The sequence below is a fragment of the Lycorma delicatula genome, chromosome 11 (genome assembly GCF_047948215.1).
Source record: "Lycorma delicatula isolate Av1 chromosome 11, ASM4794821v1, whole genome shotgun sequence".
Taxonomy (NCBI): domain Eukaryota; kingdom Metazoa; phylum Arthropoda; class Insecta; order Hemiptera; family Fulgoridae; genus Lycorma; species Lycorma delicatula.
In genome coordinates, this window is record NC_134465.1 from 17,965,084 (window position 1) to 17,984,400 (window position 19,317).

The following is a 19,317-nucleotide window of genomic DNA, read 5'->3' on the forward strand; positions in this document are numbered from 1 at the left end:
GCTCTATATACATAAAATATCACAATGAAAGAACTATTCTTCCCTTTGATGATAACTATTCAACTTCACGACTTAACAATTTTTATCACTTTCATAACTAATAAAAAACAATCATAATCGTTTTTTAACTAACCAAAAAAATGTATCCATTACATATTATATTAAGATATACTTTTAATTTAAATTTTCAGAAAAACTGCATACAAAAATTACAGAGCATAAATCAAATTTATTAATTACAGCAAATCATTTCCTCTACTAAAAGAAAAATATTGTATAGTTATGTAGATAATATATTATACAAATGTAAATATTAATTGAGGTAGGAATGTAAATTTCTCTGACCCAGAAATAGAATAGTGACCAAAAATATATTTAATTTCAAAGTATAACATATTAAATAATTTTAAAGGCAACATTAATTTTGGCAACATCGCCTAAAAATATTAATAATTCTATGAGCTGGTTTAAATTTATAATCCCTGTTTATATATGTATGAATGCCTAACATATATAAGCAAGTAGAATGTGAAGAACCATTATGTGACAGTTATCGGAGGGGCATACTGGAGCATCGTCGAATGACACGAGAATATTTATCATGTTTCTGATATACCTCCAATTTAAATTATGATAATAACTTTAACCTTTACAAAAAAAAAATGGATGTAAAAAAATAATATCAAATCAGACAATTTAATTGAAAATGCACATCATATTATAAATAATTACTGTAAATTTACACATAACTTAATAAGATACTCATATATAACAAAATAATAAAAAAAAGTTGATAAATTAATATCATAAGTACACTAAAATAGAATATGATAAACTAACCTGGAAGAGCATTTTCTGAAATAAAAAACTTCTGGTCACGTTGTTGGAAAATTGGTGGAGTATCACTAGGACCCATTATATATACGTCAATAGGAACATCAGCATGTAAAGGGGGTGATCCTCTATCAGATGCTCTTACAAAAAACTGAAACATCTGATTTTCTGTAACAAAACACCAATAAACATAAAAATAAAAGTTTTAAAAAAATTTTAAAGACAAAAAAAGTTATATGAATTATATTGTTGACACGCAGAGTTAAATTTCAAACAATAATAAAGCAATAAAGAGAATATGCTATGTTTCTAACAGTCTTACAAAACAATTAGTAAATATCTACATTAATCATAAGAGATGAAGCTACTAAATAACAACTAGGCAACAAAGAAATCAGAAGTTTACTTTAATACTATATATATAATTCAACTGGAGGAATAGAACTTTGTTGCTCTCAACAAAGGAGTCAAAAATCATTCAAAATAATTCAACTCATTTGGATAAACGATTGGAATAAAAAATCAGCTATTACAGATAATTTGTAATCCTGCAAGATCCAGTATCAAATCTAATTAAGTTCAATTAATTTTAATTATATTGTAGAATTCCATGTATTTAATTATTGCTGTACTTTGAGCATTGGGTTTTGAGTAATGTCATTATCAAAGGACAGTTAACCATCTGTAGGCTAATAATTATTGGTCAACCTAAGATCATTACCAAGTAGTAACAGAACTTACAACCTGTTTTGTTAATAATTTCAAAATAAATAAAGTTTAAAAATTAATGACTAAAACAAAGTAAAATGTTATATATTAAAAAAAAATTATACTGATATCAAGAGCACTAAAGATTAAGAAATATTACTTCTTAAAATTTCAACTTTTAGAAGCACAACAATTAAAAATCAAACAACTATCTCCAATATACTACACAATATACAAAACCTTTGATTTGATACAAACTTCAAAAAGTTGAAATTAAAGAAAAATCAAAAAATACCTTTTGTTGATTTTTTAGTTTTTAGGAGTTGATTATATTTACAAGTAAAATCACTTTATTATTTTTATTTAAACTTTGAATAGGTCTACTGAAATCACTGCTGGTATGAAAAAATACCACACAAGATAAACATAAATGTAGTAAAACCATGTTATTAAAAAAATAATAATAATAATAGGTAAAAGTGGTAATGAAGACAAAGTGTACACTAAAAGGCTCAAATATATGTCAGAATATGTCTTATTTTTATAGGATTTTTGTCAGAAATAAGAAAAATTCCCCAAGAAACAATGTAAATAGCTAGAAATCAATCAACATGAAATAATAATCTAACACTAAACAATGATGATGAAAGAGACTGACAAATATTTTAAAACTGATTATGTAGGCAATTAAATTTTTTATTAAAACACAAGAATATCTACCTTTAATCGTTTAACAGACAATAGAATGTAAATGAACCTTTTTGTAAACATTTTTTCTTTTTAATTTCTACAAAATGTTTTGCACTTTGTGCAATTTGCCTTTATTTTCTTAGGTGTTGTAAACACAAAAAAAATTATACGGTAAGAAGTTTTTGATTAACAAGTAAATTTGCACATCAACTTACTGTACTTTACAAGATCATGTAACCCCTTCTAAATAAGGTATATAATGATCATGTTATGCTTGATAAAAATAATATTTCTATTCCATTTGCTTATTTAAGGATTGCTTTTATTCATTAATTCATGAAAATTATTTATTTTGAAAACTGTTAATGAATACTGGTTGTTAAAAGTAATGATGAGATGACACACCTTTGGCCTGTGGAATGATGAATCACATGCAACATGTTATTCCTACATTACAAATAATAACTATGCAATCCTGCGTTGTACTATTTTTACATTTGAATAGATAAATTTTTATATTTTCCTATCATTTTATAGTATTGATGCAGCGTTTTCTTTAGTCACTACATTTTGTTTTGATTTTACTGTTTTTATAGAAATCATTATTTTATAAAATGTTCAGTTTCTACAACTATGTGTTTAGTCAATTTTGTATGATAGTGAAGTAGTGTTTACTTTGTTATATCCGTGCAATATATTTTAAATTATTAATTTTGTTTACTGAATTGTAAGAATTTGTTAAAATCAGGAATTTTGAAAAACCACTGGCACTTGAAGAATTACATTGCATTTTGGAAGTTGAAGATAATATTTCACAAGCAACTGTCATCGATGCAACTTATATTCCACCTAAAGTTGATAAACTTATTGACAAAGAAGATATTGATGAAAATTTGCTAACTGAGACCCCTTCAACTGGTACAACCAATATAGCAGATACTTTTGAGATTCATTAGCATACTGAAAAAGACATGTTCAAAAATCGAGCTGCAGAGAGAAACCAAAAAACTGTAAACCTAAAAGAAACAGGCTTGTGACTGGCACTGTCAGAGAAAATAGGTTTCCTAATTGCTCTTAGTTATTATTTCTGAGTGATAATTGACTTTTTTGTTGATATGAAAATACTTCTATATATATATATATATATATATATATATACTTATAATAATGGATATTAATAATATCTTATTAATAATCGATAAAATAAGTGGTTTATTTAGAAAAAAATGGGTATGTTTGTCTGGCAGTTAATGGTTAATGGGTTAATTTACATTATCAAAGAAAAGGCTATGGTGAAACCACCAGAGAAACTTGCCTACAAAATAAAAGAAGAATTCAATTTGATAAAGAGTTATGCATGAACATGCATAAAAAAGGAAAACCCTCATTGGTCAAATAAGGAACTTCATCTGTCACTGAGTTGTGTTAAGTCTGCCATCTCCACTACTTGTTTCAATGATTTCTTTGTTGCATGCATTTTGTGCTAGTGATGGCAATGTAAAAATAAATAAAATGACAATAAAATTTGAAATAAAGTGGATATATATATTAAATATTGTGAAAAAAAATTTCAAAATAATTTATAGCGTTATGAAAAGGAGTAATTTAAAAAATGATTTTATATTACAAATATAATAAACAAAAATCTAACTACATAGATCACATTAAAAATAATAAATTCAGCTTCTCAAAAATATAAGACAACATGAAACTAACGATAAAAAAAATTGAAATCCTACTCTTGGAAAATATTAAATTATAATAAAAATTACTGGTAGTAACATAATTAATGAACAAATAAAATTTGAAAAGACATTCAGGTTAGAAAATCATAAAATTATTATTCATAAAACAATCTTTTTTCTTTTGTATCTGCATTTTCCATTTTTTGGGGTTAGGGAGGAAAAATCTGGTGGTATTTTTATGGTAGGATGTTCTTCTAAGTGCTCATCTGTTAGAGGGAATAATATATAAATGTTAGGGTTTCATACCTTTTTGGGATTTAAATCCAAAACCTACCTGATGAAAAATAAAGATTATATAATTCTGCTCTTATTAATGAAGACTCATTTAATGTGCATATAATTAGTAAAACTAAACTAATGTATTACAAATAATAATAATAATAATAATAATAAAAATAAAAAGATTTTCCTAATGACAGAAAATAAGTAATACAAACTCGAATCAACATATACTCACACAAAGTTGTCAACTTATTCTGGAAAGAAAGTTACTATGTTGCTTTAAAAAAAAAAGACTTATTGCACAAAAATTAATAAAATGAAGTGGTATATATATACTCTACCATTAAATTAGCATGAAAACAAAAATTTTTTTTCATATATGGGGAAAACTTTAATGACATGTATGATAGGGATACATCATAATTATAAGGGTTAAAATGCAAAGATTTTCTAATGGATGGAGAAGCTTCCAGTAGAGAAAGTGCCTGAACAAGAAAGAGAGAATGAAGATGAAAAATGGAATGGACAAACAAATTGAAAAAGAAAAATCCAAAAGAAACAATAACAAAGAAATTCTTTAAATAAGGAAATTCTAGAATAGTGTAGATAGTCTGGATAAAATTGAGACCTTGTAAAGGCATTTGTTTTTATATGAATTGGAATGCTAGACTGCGGACACCAGTATTCTTTGAAATTCTTTGGTATTCTTTGATGGTTTCAATTAACCACACATCTCAGGTGTGGTCGGCCTGAGTCTGTTCAAGACTACACATTTACTGGTACATTTACACTTACATGCCAAACTGCAAACAGATGTCTTGACATTTTTACAGAGTACTGTTGACATCATGTCACCGTGCTGTTACTATGAGGGTTATTTTTTTTTCAAGGTCTGATCGGTCGCAAAATAAAAACCCGCGCAAAAATCGGATGAACCTTTCCACATATGTGTTGCGCAGCATCTCTAGTATAGTCTTCAATCACGCCGCGTCTTTGTTTAATTCTGAACACGCAGCTAGCACATAAACATGTCTACAACAATAACATCTTCCGCCAAGTGTAAAGTGTAATTTGATTTCTTCAAGCTGAGAGGTGTAATGCAGCTGAAATTAATCGACGAATACATAATGTGTATGGTGAAACTTCAATGAGTGACAGCAAAGTGCGACAATGGTGCAGAAACTTTAAAGCAGGATGTGCAGATGTTCATGATGCCGGCGGTCAGGGAAGGAAGCGAGTGCCAACCAATGATCTCATGAGCGAGTGGATGAGGCGATTTGAGAAAATCGTCAGTTTACAATTTCTGTATTGAGTGATTCGTTTCCTGAAATTTCAAGGTCAGCTCTCTACACTATTGTGAGTGAGAGACTTCAGTACTGCAAACTGTGTGCGAGATGGGTTTCCAAGATGCTGTCCGACCATCACAAAACAATGAGAATTGACGCCTCCCTAACGTTTCTCCAGCGCTACTACAATGAAGGAGAAGATTTTTTGAACAAAATTTTCACAGGGGACGAGACATGGATCCATTTTAGACAAATGTCTAAATCGGAGTGGCGACTATATAGAGAAATAGCGTAACTATGTAAGTACTTGTTACAAATAACAAATTTTTTATTTTCACTGTGGTTTTAATTTCGTGACCGATCGGACCATGAAAAAAAATAACCCTCATATGTAACCTGGTATTACATAAGTAAATAAAAGAAATCATTATGCTTGAATGAAAAAAGGGTAGGTGTTTTGCTACCCTAGGGCTAAAGGTATAAATACTGCCAAGAACCAGCGACGTTCAGTTCAGTGTATAAATGCAAGGAGGAGGAGGAATGCATTAGAAGTGGTTGAGTGATAACAGACAAGCATATGAGCAAAGAGTGCCTTACTAGAATATTCTGTTTTGGTACAATGTTAAGTAGAGAAAACTGCTCAAAGAGACAATGTCACCTTGTCTCCTCATTGATAGAAGTGTGAGCTAGTTTCCTTTTTTAAATATTAGAAGCAAAATAATTCTTCTATAAAACTAATTATGATTTTGTAACTGTGTTATCTTGCTTATTAGTGTAATTTAATCACTTTTAATTTTGCATTAACTTTTAGTAGCTATTGTGAAGTTTATAGTAAAAACAGGATTGTATTTTGCAATTTAAAATTGACTTATTTTGTATAGTAATTTACATAAGAGTAAATAAATTATACTTGTAAGAATTTTTACAAATTCTATCTCTCAATATGCTTGTTGAATAGTGAACATGTGACAACAAAATAATAATGAAAAAAAAGTATAAATACCATAAGGCACTGGTGATTTGAGCAATATTAATCCACCGGCATGTCTACTAATCCCAAATAATTCTTTAACACCACTAGATTCAGTTTCATAAATTGAATATTCAATCTGTGCAGCCAAATCTTCATCTAAATCTGTAGCTTTGACCTAAAAATAGCAAATAAACAAAAATTATACTAAATACCAGAACAACCATTATGCTATAATTAATAAATCACAATAATTTTAGAACAATATAAATGAAGAATGAAAATAATGATTTTGAGGTTGCATAAACACTGAATAAAACAAAAGAATGTATATATATTAAAAAAAATACATACTTTCAAAAATCCAGAATTTGTAGTTAAATTAGCATGAATGCATGCTTTATATTCAGAAAGTTGAAATACTGGTGGATTATCATTTTCATCCTTAACACGTAATCTTACAGATGAAAAACCAGATCTACCGCCTGAATCTATGGCCATAACAGGAATCTCATAAACCTTCTGCTGTTCTCTATCTAATGGTACCTTTGTAAAAATCTCACCTGTTATAAAAAAAAAGGAATAAGTAAGAATAAAACAAAAACTATATGTACGAGGTGCTACCCAAAAGTTCAAGGAATTTGAATTTCGCACGCAAACCATTGCTGGTACGACCTGCTGCCACTAGATGTGGCTAACAGTACTCTTTGTGAGTCAGTGTTCCAACAGCTGTGACGGTGAGAGGCTGCATTGCTGACTTATGTGCGGTTGTATAACGTTGTGTTTTACTGCTTCGGCGAAGTTCTAAATGGCAGATTTTAAAGAGCAAAGAACCTGCATCAAATTTTGCTTCAAGCTTAAAAAAACCGGTGCAGAAAACCATCGAATGATTGTGGAAGCATTTGGTGACAATGCTATGAGTAAAAGTAAAACTTTTTTGCGGTACAAATGATTCAAAGATGGATGAACAACAGTCGATGACGATGAGCGTTCAGGAAGACCATCAACAAGTGCAACACCGGAAAGTGCGAGAGGCTATTGTTGCAAACAAACAATCCACGATGTTTGTGCAATCGTACAAATGTCATATGGGTTCATGCAACGCATCTTGTCGGACAATTTGAACATGAGACGCATTGCTGCAAAATTCGTACAGAGACTGTTGAACAGCAACCAGAAACAAAATCGCGTAGCTGTCTATAGTGAATTGAAAAATTCAGCAAGAGATGACCCTAATTTCATCTCCATCATAACTGGTAATGAGACATGGGTGTACGGGTATGACCCTCAAACTAAGCAGCAGTCATCGCAATGGAAGTTGCCAAGTTCACCACGGCCAAAAAAAGCATGCCAAGTTCGCAGCAATGTGAAGTCCATGATGATTGTTTTTTTCGACATCAAAGGCATTATCCATAGGGAATTTGTTCCTCTTCGTCAAACTTTCAATGGAACATTCTATTGTGAAGTTTTGAAGCGGTTACGTGAAGGCATTAGGAGCAAATGTTCAGATCTGTGGGGTAACAACAGCTGGGTTCTGCATCATGTCACTGCACCCGCGCACACATCACTAGCCGTTTGGAATTTCTTGGCTTCCAAAAAGACGGTAGTGATTCCCCACTCACCCTATTCACCTGACCTTGCCCCGTGCGACTTTTTTCTCTTTCCAAAAATAAAATTTCAATTGAAAGGCTGTCGTTTTAACACAATTGAGGAGATTCAGGAAGAAACGCAGAATGTGGTTTGAACACTTACACCTGCAGAATTCCAGGGATGCATGGAATCATGGGAAAAACGCTGGGATCACTGTATCAATGCCCAAGGGGATTACTTTGAAGGAGACAGTGGAAATTATAAGTTATGGTAAGCTATTTTATTTTTATGACAAAATTCCCCCAACTTTTGGGTAGCACCTTGTATATTGTACGTCAAATACAAAGATAATTTTTAATATTTATATTTTAATGTGCAGTTTGATAAAATGAAGTCATGACTGAAAATGTGGGATACACCAAAGTTATTTTTGTCTTCAGTCATTTGACTGGCTTGATGCAGCTCTCCAAGATTCCCTATCTTGGTTTCTTCTAATTCTTTTTTACTCTCAGTTAGAATTACTATACATCAGAAAATCATAGCATTTTTATCTTTTCACCTTGCACTGTTATTGCAGATTTAAACTGTTCTTTAACATTATTAATGGCTAGTTCTATGTAAAGATTAAATCGTAATGAGGATAGAGAACATCCTTGTTAGACTCCCTTTTTTGTTTCTTCTTCTTTCTTATGCTCTTCGATTATTACTTTTGCAGTTAGGTTCCTGTAAATGTTAGCAATTCTTATTCTATCTCTACACTTAAACCCTAAATTTTTTAAAATGCTGAACATTTTATTCCATTCAACATTATCAAATGCCTTTCCTAAGTCTATAAATGCCATGTATGTTGGTTTGTTTTTCCTTAATCTTCCTTCTAAGAAAGAAATCCCACAATGATGATAATAAATTTAAAAAAAAAATAACTTGTTAGAATTGTTTAAAAAATACAGACATAACTCTAAATAAACAAAGTTATAATTTTCTAGGAAGGGTTGAAAGTTTTCGGCAAATTTTTTCCAAGAAATATTAGAGTAAGGGCTATAAAAAATTAAAAGTTTTACATTTTAAATGCAATAGATAACTTGCAAGATGGATTTAAATTTAAAATAAGTCCATTTTTTTTTTTTATTTATTAAAATAATATTTTTTGTTACCACAGACCACTGGAGTAGGATGGGCAAAACACTCCCGTAACTGCTTTTCTGAAGCAAGGTATAAGTAAATAAAGAAAAATATATGGTCATTTTTTGGGGATGTGAACGAATATTAAATAAAAAGTTTTGGTAATTTGTGGTTTTTGATTAAAAAACTTTAACTGTTGCAGGAAAAGTATTTTGCTAAAGTGTTCCAGTAAAAATTTGAAATTTTTTTGGCCAAAACACTCCCACCTGTTTTTTTTTTTGAAAAAATTTACTACATTCTTCCCCCCCCCCCCCCAAAGGTAGTTATTGTCTACCAAGTTTGAAGATAATTCAAATGCGGTCCAGAGTTATGTCCAAATACAGGTGAACAAAAATCTAATAAAAAAAAATGTTTAATATATTAACTTACAATTCAGATATAAAAGTTAAGATACATCTTTCTCATAAAATGTATTAAGTTCCTACTAAAAAAGGAAATAATAGTAAATTAAAAAACAGAAAGACGCTGGATCAGATGAAGGAAAAACAGACAAAAAAAGTTAAAAATAGTTGAAGATCTAAAGGAAATGGAAATGATAAAAAAATTAAATACAATAGAATTCCAGTCTGTTAATGTCAGAGACATATTTGTGGACAGATTGCCAAATCAATAATAGAAATACTTTTGTTAAGTTAATTTTGTTTCATCTTATAATTGAAAATAAAAAATAATTAATAAAAGTGTTTTGAAGAAATACTTACCAGTTAAATTAGTAATATAAAAACTTTCTGATAAAATATGAGATGGTATAGAATAGCTTAATTGACCATAAGCACCAGCATCTTTATCGATAGCAGTAACTTTAATTACTCTGGTACTTGCTGGTAAATTTTCACTGATTCTAGCATCATATTGATGTTTGTCAAATACAGGACTATGCTGATTAGCTGGTGTCAATTCAACACGAACTCTAGTAAAACTTGTATAAACACCATCACTAACCGATACATTTAATAAATGTGTTCTAACTTCCATTATTTTTTGTAAATTTATAACTGTAATTATTCCTGTAAAATAAAAAGATTAATTATGTTAAAAGTAAGGACAAAGGTAAAAAAAAATAACAGTAAGGTCAAAAAGGTTTTGCATTTTAACTATAATCTGCTGTATATTTTCTGTTAGTTTTATAAATTTGTAAAATCATTTTAGGTACTAAAAACTACTTCTACAATTTCAACTGAATCCAATTTTTCTATTATAGTTTTATACTAAAACAATAAGCCCCAATGAACTACTTGCTTGCTGAAGAAAGCCATCTGAGTGTATATGGTCACAACCGACACAAATTTTACATGTTCAAAAGTGTATTGAACTTGTCTGACGTAGGATCTGGCTCATAGACACAAATGCACCACAGCTGAAATATCATGACCATAACCATGTGTATACATACTTATTCAGTGGTTCAATTTAAGCAAAATTATTAAAATTGACATTATACTTAAATACTTTAATATTAAAACTCACATTTAATTTTCATTTGAAGTAAGAAATGATTGTATTATACATTCTGGTTTTGTACCACTTAGTAAAGTCATAATGAAACACTTACATATTTTGTTTGTTATAATCATATGGAGTAATAACATTGAGTATGCAATAAACTACTGCAGCTATGCAAAAAATTCTATTTACATATAATTTGTTTTGTGTACTTAATTCTACTGACATTATTTAATAAAATTAAAATAAATATTATTTAGAAATCTTATTTTAAACAAAACATATTCAAAAAACAAATTAACAATATAATCATTATATATATATCAAAGACAAAAATATAAAACAGTTTACGTTTACCACCAATATTATCAATAAACTTCGTCATAAACAGAATCTTATAGCAAACTTAAGGAGTTCAATAAAATACACAATAGCGAAATCATAAATTTATAATTTTTATTCACAAAAAAATGTGCATTTATTATGTTTTTTAATCAAAGCTATTATTATTTCGAAAACTAACGCTGACAGATTTTAAATTAAACTATTAAAAAGAATGATTTAAAAAAACAGATGGTAATTGTAAAAAACAGACAGATTTCTAAAACTAACGCTAACAAGGGCGACGTCTAGGAATGGGATTATTAGGTGTCCAAAATTGATTACCTCTTTGGTAAAACTTTTTTTTTTGAATGATGAAAATTGATCAAGGGAAAGTGAAAAAATAGCAGCAAATCTTTCCAATTAAATTTGGTTTAGATTGGTTTAGGCATCTTTTAAAGATTGCACACTCTCAACATTTTCATTAAGATCTATAATATCCATATGTAAATTCACTCAATACGAGAGCTGGAAGCTTAAATATAAATTAAATTAATTTATTTATTAGTTATATATTATATCCAGTTTACGAAACAAATTATCGTAATATGAAACTAACCTTACTTGACACAATAACAAAAGAGAAGTTAGCTTCAAAATCAAATTGCTAAGGAGGAAATATAGGATTCAAAGTTCTTATAATTTTGACCTTTATTGTTTACCATTTGATTTGACTCACGTGTTTTGCCTATATTATGTTTAGTTGTAAGGCTGAAAAAAAATCATGTTTACGATTCTAAATGAAAGCAAGTCCTCATTATTTTTATCCTTCAAAAGAATAAATAATGAAAAAATATAAAAGTAAAGTAATTGAATAATGAAAAGTATAAATAATGAGGATTTTAAACCCTCATTATTTATACTTTTGTTATTTTCTATTGTGTTTTATTTATTATTATTATTATTAGGGTATTAGTGAATCCATAGTATTTTCAGTACCGATTTATTTGTATCGAGAATAGTTGTTTTAAGATCTGCTATGATAATGAATGAATGAATTACGATAGTAAAATTTAATAATTTATTTTGCAATTATTATTACTGTTGTTATTTATTATTTATAAATATTTAAGAAAAACTTTTATGATTTTTTGACAGGCAGTATGCTCAACCATGTAAATATGTTCTATCTTTTTTCTCTTATTTGCTGGTGTTGCTTCTTCTTACTTATTGTTTATATACATTTAAGAAAACACATGATTTTTTGACGGGCAGTATGTTCGATAATGAAAGCATGTTCTCAGCTAAGAGGAATGCATACACAGACAAATACACATACAAGTGCCTTTAGTAGGGTAGGAGTTAAATGCAATTTTAAGTAAAACTCAGTTTTTTATTTTATATTGTCCACTGTCCTTATGACAGATTACATGTGAAATTTTTAAAGAAAGTTAATAAATAATTAAAAAAGAATCGCGGGCACGAAGCACCTGCGATATTCATCGACCTTTGATTGTAATGTCGCAAAAAAAACTTGTTATCCTTATGAAGTAAACACATGTTTTTTGAGAAACTGACATTGGGCTAGATGAAAATACCAATTAATTAAATTCAACCATGATTTGGATGTTTTAAAAAATTACTTGTTTAAACAAACAAATTGAATCGAAGTGATTGTTTAATTAGCTAATGAAACACGTTAATATTCCATTTTTCATTTCATTTAATAATAATAATAATTAATATTAATAATTTTTGCAAGTTTAAATCGAATGATTTGTTCAAAAATAATTATGAACAATTTGTTATAGAAATAAACTTTAATCAAATCAATGTTGATAAAGTGGTAATTTAAAACGATGAAATTGAAATTATAAATCAAATTCATGAAATTGCTGTTTTTGAAAAGTCTGCCAAATCCTGCTTGACATGATAGTATATTCCATTCCACGACGGTTCGGCTCGGCTCAGCTCAGGCGGAACGGGACAATTTTTCGTGCGTGCTGCCGACGTTCATCGATTTATAAGACGTTGTTACGTCAAAAAGTGATTAAACAATTCTAATTATTAATTTTTTCTATTTTTAACTGACATAATATTTGTGTTTACATTTTGGTTTAAATATTCAGAATTTAATTTTTTTGATACCGTTTTGCTTGTCTCATAAAGACATTTAAAAAAAGATTACTGCATGACCATATGTTCCATTTAAAATTAAAAGCCATCCCTGAAGGCCAAATACTCTAAATTTGGACTTACTGAGTTAGCCTCTCTTACAGAAGAAAATTTCCAACGACAGAATCAAGATACCTCAAATAACTAAAAAAAAAAAAAAAAATGAAAGGGGAGCATACAACTGTAGTTCTAGTTTTCTATTCTAGTTTAGTTAACAAATCATTGTTAGCTGCCATTTTGAATTGGGCAACCAAAATCTAGTTTTAATAGTATCATTTTTCTCATATTATCGAGCTCATTAAAATGATACATCAAATGACCATTGGTCCCATTTGACGTTTTTGAGTTGCCCTCACCCCAAATAATAATAATAATAAACATTAATTGAAGGTTAATATGATGGTTCCACATCACTTGAAATTCTCAGGGAGTAACATTTTGGAAAATTTAAGAATGTGAAGCAAGATAAAATCCCAACTATTAAAAAAAAAGAAAGAAGACAAATGCAACTGTAATTGCGCAATAGCTCATTGTTACTAAAAAATAAATTATGCCAATTAATGAAATGTGTTTTAAGAGTTTAGGTTTTTTAATTAAATGAAGCTGGAACTAAGATTAAATAGAAATATATACTTCTACAGCAATAAAATTGAAATTATAAAATTTGAGTTAATTGTGTGACCCTATGATGTATTACCATGAAAAAACTGTCACATAAATGTTGAACATTTATAACTTATTTAGTGTAAATGAAAACAGCTGTGAGAAAAAAATTTACCTTCAACTTTCTAACATGCTCCACAGTTGAAATTAAGTGTCAACAAATGTGAACTGCACTGGTAAATTACAACTGAATTGTTTACTTTCACTAAGCTGTGAACTTTTCCTAGTGTCCCATGCTTTTTTCTAATTATTTTCAATAGTTTTGCTACAGATAATTATAACATTTGTGATGTAACACAAAGGTGGTAATGAAATTACAGAATGTTATAAAAAATTAAGTTAGAAATCAGAAAAAAAATTTATTACCTGAATTAGTATCAATTGAGAATGTTTGCTGTGGATTACCACCAACAATACTATAAACAAGTCTACCATGATCAACTAAATCTGGATCACTAGCAGTAACAATAGTAACAAATTGTCCACGTGTTGCTTCTTCAGATAACCAACATGTGTATGATGTCTGCTCAAATTTTGGTGAATTGTCATTCATATCCGTAACTGAAAAAATGTATCTAATTTTACAAAGTAGAATAAAACACAAAAAAAAATCTTTTATAACTCCCGGCAAATGAAAGCTATATAAGAATGTTAAGAAACTAGGAAAGCCCGGGAAATATTACAAATATAACAGCAAAGCAGAATTAAATTAAACAAATTGTTTATTAGCAAGAATTAAATAATTTAATCATAAATGAATTTTAACATATCAAAATAAAGGACGAAAAAAAAATTATTTACCTGAGATCCAGACATGTACAGTTGTAGATAAATGTGGTCTACCAGAATCAGTAGCAGCAATAACTAAATGATGTGATGTTTGTATTTCATGATCAAGTGACTGTTTTAGATAAATTGAACCATCTTCTGGATCAACATGAAAATATTCAGATGAATTTCCACTTTCACTTCTTATAGAATATCTAATCTCACCATTAATTCCTATAACAATAAATAAAAATTAAGTTAATAAACCTGAACTTCTTGCAATTATTGGTTAGTTCATCAGAGTCCTCAGTTCAATTTTCAAAGTAAATAAATAATGGAAATTAAAAGAAAAAAGTTAAACATGTTTTTACTGAATCATCTATAATTTTACAATTGAAAACAACAAAAAAATTACTGACAATAAAGAATAGAATTGGTAATAATGATTTAGGAGTATTTTGAAGAAAGAAAGAATTTGACAATATTGGAAGTTCAATTTCTTTCTTGGTTTTATCATAAATCTCCTCACTTACAAATAAATGTAATATCAACTATACTTTATTTGATCTGTTATTATATCTTAAAGTACTCTCTATTTCTGTTCAGCCTCTTGAACCACCTTAAGGCATTACTTCAGAGGATGAATGAGGATGATATGCATGAATGTAAATGAAGTCTAGTCTGGTACAGTCTCAGGTGAACCATTCCTTAGATGTGTGGTTAATTAAAACCCAACCACCAAAGGACACCAGCATAATGAACTATTATTCAAATTCATATAAAAGTAACTGTCTTTACTAGGATTTAAACTCTTAGAACGCCTTAGAACTCTTAAACTCCTTAGAACTCTTGACTTCAAAATCAGCTGACCTGCGATGACGAGTTCACCACTAGACCAACCCAGTGTGTTATATCTTCCAAATACTGCCAACACAAGTATTAAGTAATTTTTTAAAAAATTTAATCTTTTTTTAATTTTAAAGAATAGCGTTAAAGTAACGATAGCAATATTAAAGGTGAAAAATAATTGCAGTTCTAGATGGGTCAGTTCCACTTTAAGTTGCATCACTAGAGCAAGTTGCGCATCTCGTGATGCAACTTAAACACACACAGTAGATAAGTGAATCCCTAGTTGCTGCTACATTCACTGAACAATGTAAAAGATGATGACAGTTAAACGTACATCCAAACGATAGATGCACTTCCTGGTTTCATTTAAACAAATGAAATAAATCAATGAAAATAGTAAACAACAAATGGGTAAATGAGGTTTTGATAACAGAAACTCCTGATAAAATTGCATTGTACATGAAAAGACTCAAGATATTACAACCGCAAAAAATTTCTGGAAAAAAAAGATGTAACCAATTCTCTTACAGCAAAATGATTGATTCTTCAATTAGAAAAACAAATATTTATTTTAAAGTGATTGTAATCAGCATTATGTGCCAAAATTTATCATCAAGTATTATAATAACAATTTCATCTTAAACAACTGTAAAATACAAATATGCTTAACAGCAAATATTCCCTTTGATACCAGCAACATATACTGCTCAGAAATATCAATATACAAGATCTCTTCAGACAAAAACAGACCATTTTTTTGTTACGTACCAAGGGAGATATCTGGTCATGTGGTTGGCAGCATTGTGTTCTGCATAACCTCCTCTGTAACCACATGTTCTTGGATTGTTGATATCTCATTTAGTTTTAGTGTTATTTTTATTTGAGTGCAACATGTTTAAGTGTTAGCAGTGATTTTTGTAATGTGCGATTTTCAGGAGCAATGATACAATGAAAAAATTTTGCGTGAAACTTAAATGTTTTCATTTAACTTTACAAAACAAGCTTATGAAGATGATACAATGTATTGTACGCAATGTTATGGTTTTCACGATTTAAAAGTGGTCGTCTGTCAATTGAAGATGACCCTCGACTAGGAAGGCCTTCAACTTCAACTGATGACACCCATGTTCAAAAAATCAATGATCTGGTGCATGCAAATTGCCGATTGACTGTCAGAGAACTTGCAGAAAAGGTTAGCATCTCAACTGCTATCATGCAATAACATTTTCACTGAAAAACTGAACATGCATTGAATTGCAGCAAAGTTTGTTCCCTGTTTAATTATCAGACAGCAGAAAGAACATCAAGTGGATGTTTGACGGCAACTTCTTGAACAAGCCAATGACGATGAAACATTCATGCAAAGGATCACAATGGGAGATGAAAGCTGGATTTATGGCTACAATATTGAGTAAAGACAAAAGTTCAATAGATCGGCAAAGGATCTCCACGCCCCAAGAAAGCAAGTTAGCCTTGATCCAATGTCAAAGTGATTTTCTGTTTTTTCAATTTTAATAAAATTGTGCTTCAAGGTGAAACAGTGAACTGTGCATACTATCAAGGCATTTTACAATGGTTATGTGAAAAAATTGGCAAAAAGAGACCAGAGTTGTGGCAAGACACAAATCATGGTTCCTTTCAACACAACAATGCGCCCGCACACTCAGCTTTGTCTATTCAGTTTTATGCCAAAAATCAGTTGACTGCCATCCCTTAGCCTCCCAATTCGCCAGATCTGGCTTCTCATGATTTTTTATATTTCTGAAATTAAAATCGGTGATGAAAGGATGCTGTTTTGAGACTATTAATTACAAAGCAAATTCATCACGAACCTTAAAGGCTATTTAAAATGAAACTATCCAAGACTGTTTTGCAAAGTGGAAACACCACTGGGAAAAGTGTGTAAATAGAGGAGGGGAGTACTTTGAAGGTGTGAAGGACCAAAATCTGTATAATAAAGATTAAAATAATAAGGTTTGGTTATTTTCTGAACAGATCTGTATAAGTAATTGAGAAAGCTGTTAATGTTTTATAAAATACATCTTACATTTTATACTGAATAGATGGTAATATTTTATTAATTTAAATAAAATCAGAATAGTTTATGTTGAGCCATGAGACAAATATTCACAAGATACAAGCTCTCCATACCTGTTGTATATTTCCTGTCAATCTGTACACTTAGCTGCCTTTAACCTTAATATTGACTACCATATGAGTCTTCCTATTCACCAAAGTATTTACCAGCAGGCAATATTTGTTTATTAAGAATGCAGGTTGCTGTCCTACTTAAAGCTACAGGCACCCATTTTCTTAAAATGTTTATTATACTGTAGCCTATTCTTTATTTAAATTTTTCCTTTCTATTGGAATTTTAACTTTCAAATAGCAAATATTAAAATTATCAAACACAAATCCAGTTTTCCAAATACTTTATGTAATTGTTTTATTTCTTCCCATTTTACCTATACTGTTGTCTTTTTTCTTTGCTTTCTAAAAACCAGTCATAAATATTAATGTCATTTTTATGAATCTCTAGAAATTTTGGTTGTTATTTGCCATTTTTAGCATAATTTAAACATTTGTACTTTATTTATTAATTAAGATAAGATATTTGATGCTAACTTTAATTTAAATGTACATATGACCTCTTTAATCTCATATAGCATCTAGCATTTGAGCAATTTTATTGAAAAATTCTTATTAATACAAATGTTTTCATAAAAAAAACAAAAAAATAACAATATTTCAAACATCTTTTCAAGACTTTTATTTACATTGGATAATTTTTTGGTATGAATAGCTGGAAACTTGGATCTGAATTCCATATGATTGTAGACTACGTTTACAATCATAAAACATTTACAATTATAAAACACTATAAATTAAAAACTAGGTGTTTTTTGACTCTATAAAATTATTAAATGAATAGCTTATAATTTTAAGTTGTCAAAAAGGTACATTGTAAATTTTGTTAAAATTAATTCAGTTTTTTTAGCCAAATGAACAAGAAAACATATTACAAATAAATAAATTTAAATATAGCAACTAAGTGTTATACATAAAAAAAATATAAAAAATATTTTAACGTACAGACTATTATAATAATAACAACACAAAATTACCAGTATCATTATCTTTTGCAGTAATTTTAAGCACATTGGAACCAAAAGGTGCAGCTTCTGAAATTGATACATTATACGATTCTACAGGAAACTCAGGAGGGCAGTCATTCACATCTGTTACCAATACACTTACAAGTACTTCAGCAAATACACCAGATACGCTATCGGTTGCACGAAGAGTTAAAGCATATTGTTGCATTGTTTCATAATCCAGTTCATCAACAACATATAACACACCTAAATAAAATAAAATTTAGTAAATTATAATTTAAAAAGTAAAATATACTTTAAAATATTTAACACTTGATATAGTAAAAGAAGTTTGCTTTCTTAAGACGTAATTCAAGAATATATTCTCTTATAGTTATCTATAATATGAGAAATCAAAACTTACCAAGAGTTATGCAAGGGTGAAGAAAGCAGTTAAAATAATTATCTAAGCAAATCACATTTAGAGCAAATTTTTATACAGGTAACATTGGATATCATAGATATATATTATTAATTATAAAATAACTTAAAATATACAAATATAACTTTTAAAAATTCCTATCTCAATTCATTCAGTAACATTTAAGTTCTGAATGAACAAAGAAATAAATGAACAGGTAAAATTGGGAAGATCTTTATGGTATGTGAAGGGATGTTTTATTCTATCTAATACACATGTAACTGATTTTGTATGTTGTTTTAGTATATTCTACATAATACAAACAATTTATAAATTAAACCTTTCAAAATATTAT

General features: G+C 29.0%; 1 protein-coding gene across 1 annotated transcript in view; it reads right to left on the reverse strand.

The window, feature by feature from the left end:
- The window catches only part of LOC142332474 (fat-like cadherin-related tumor suppressor homolog), a 170,340-nt gene that overhangs the window by 38,766 nt on the left and 112,257 nt on the right, over positions 1 to 19,317 (reverse strand). The window contains exons 22-28 of the mRNA XM_075378920.1: positions 18,572 to 18,808; positions 14,631 to 14,831; positions 14,196 to 14,390; positions 9,929 to 10,234; positions 6,810 to 7,018; positions 6,489 to 6,633; positions 841 to 1,002 (exon numbers count right to left, since the gene is read on the reverse strand). Of these exons, the coding sequence (XP_075235035.1) occupies positions 841 to 1,002; positions 6,489 to 6,633; positions 6,810 to 7,018; positions 9,929 to 10,234; positions 14,196 to 14,390; positions 14,631 to 14,831; positions 18,572 to 18,808 (1,455 nt within the window). The remainder of the gene's footprint in view (positions 1 to 840; positions 1,003 to 6,488; positions 6,634 to 6,809; positions 7,019 to 9,928; positions 10,235 to 14,195; positions 14,391 to 14,630; positions 14,832 to 18,571; positions 18,809 to 19,317) is intronic.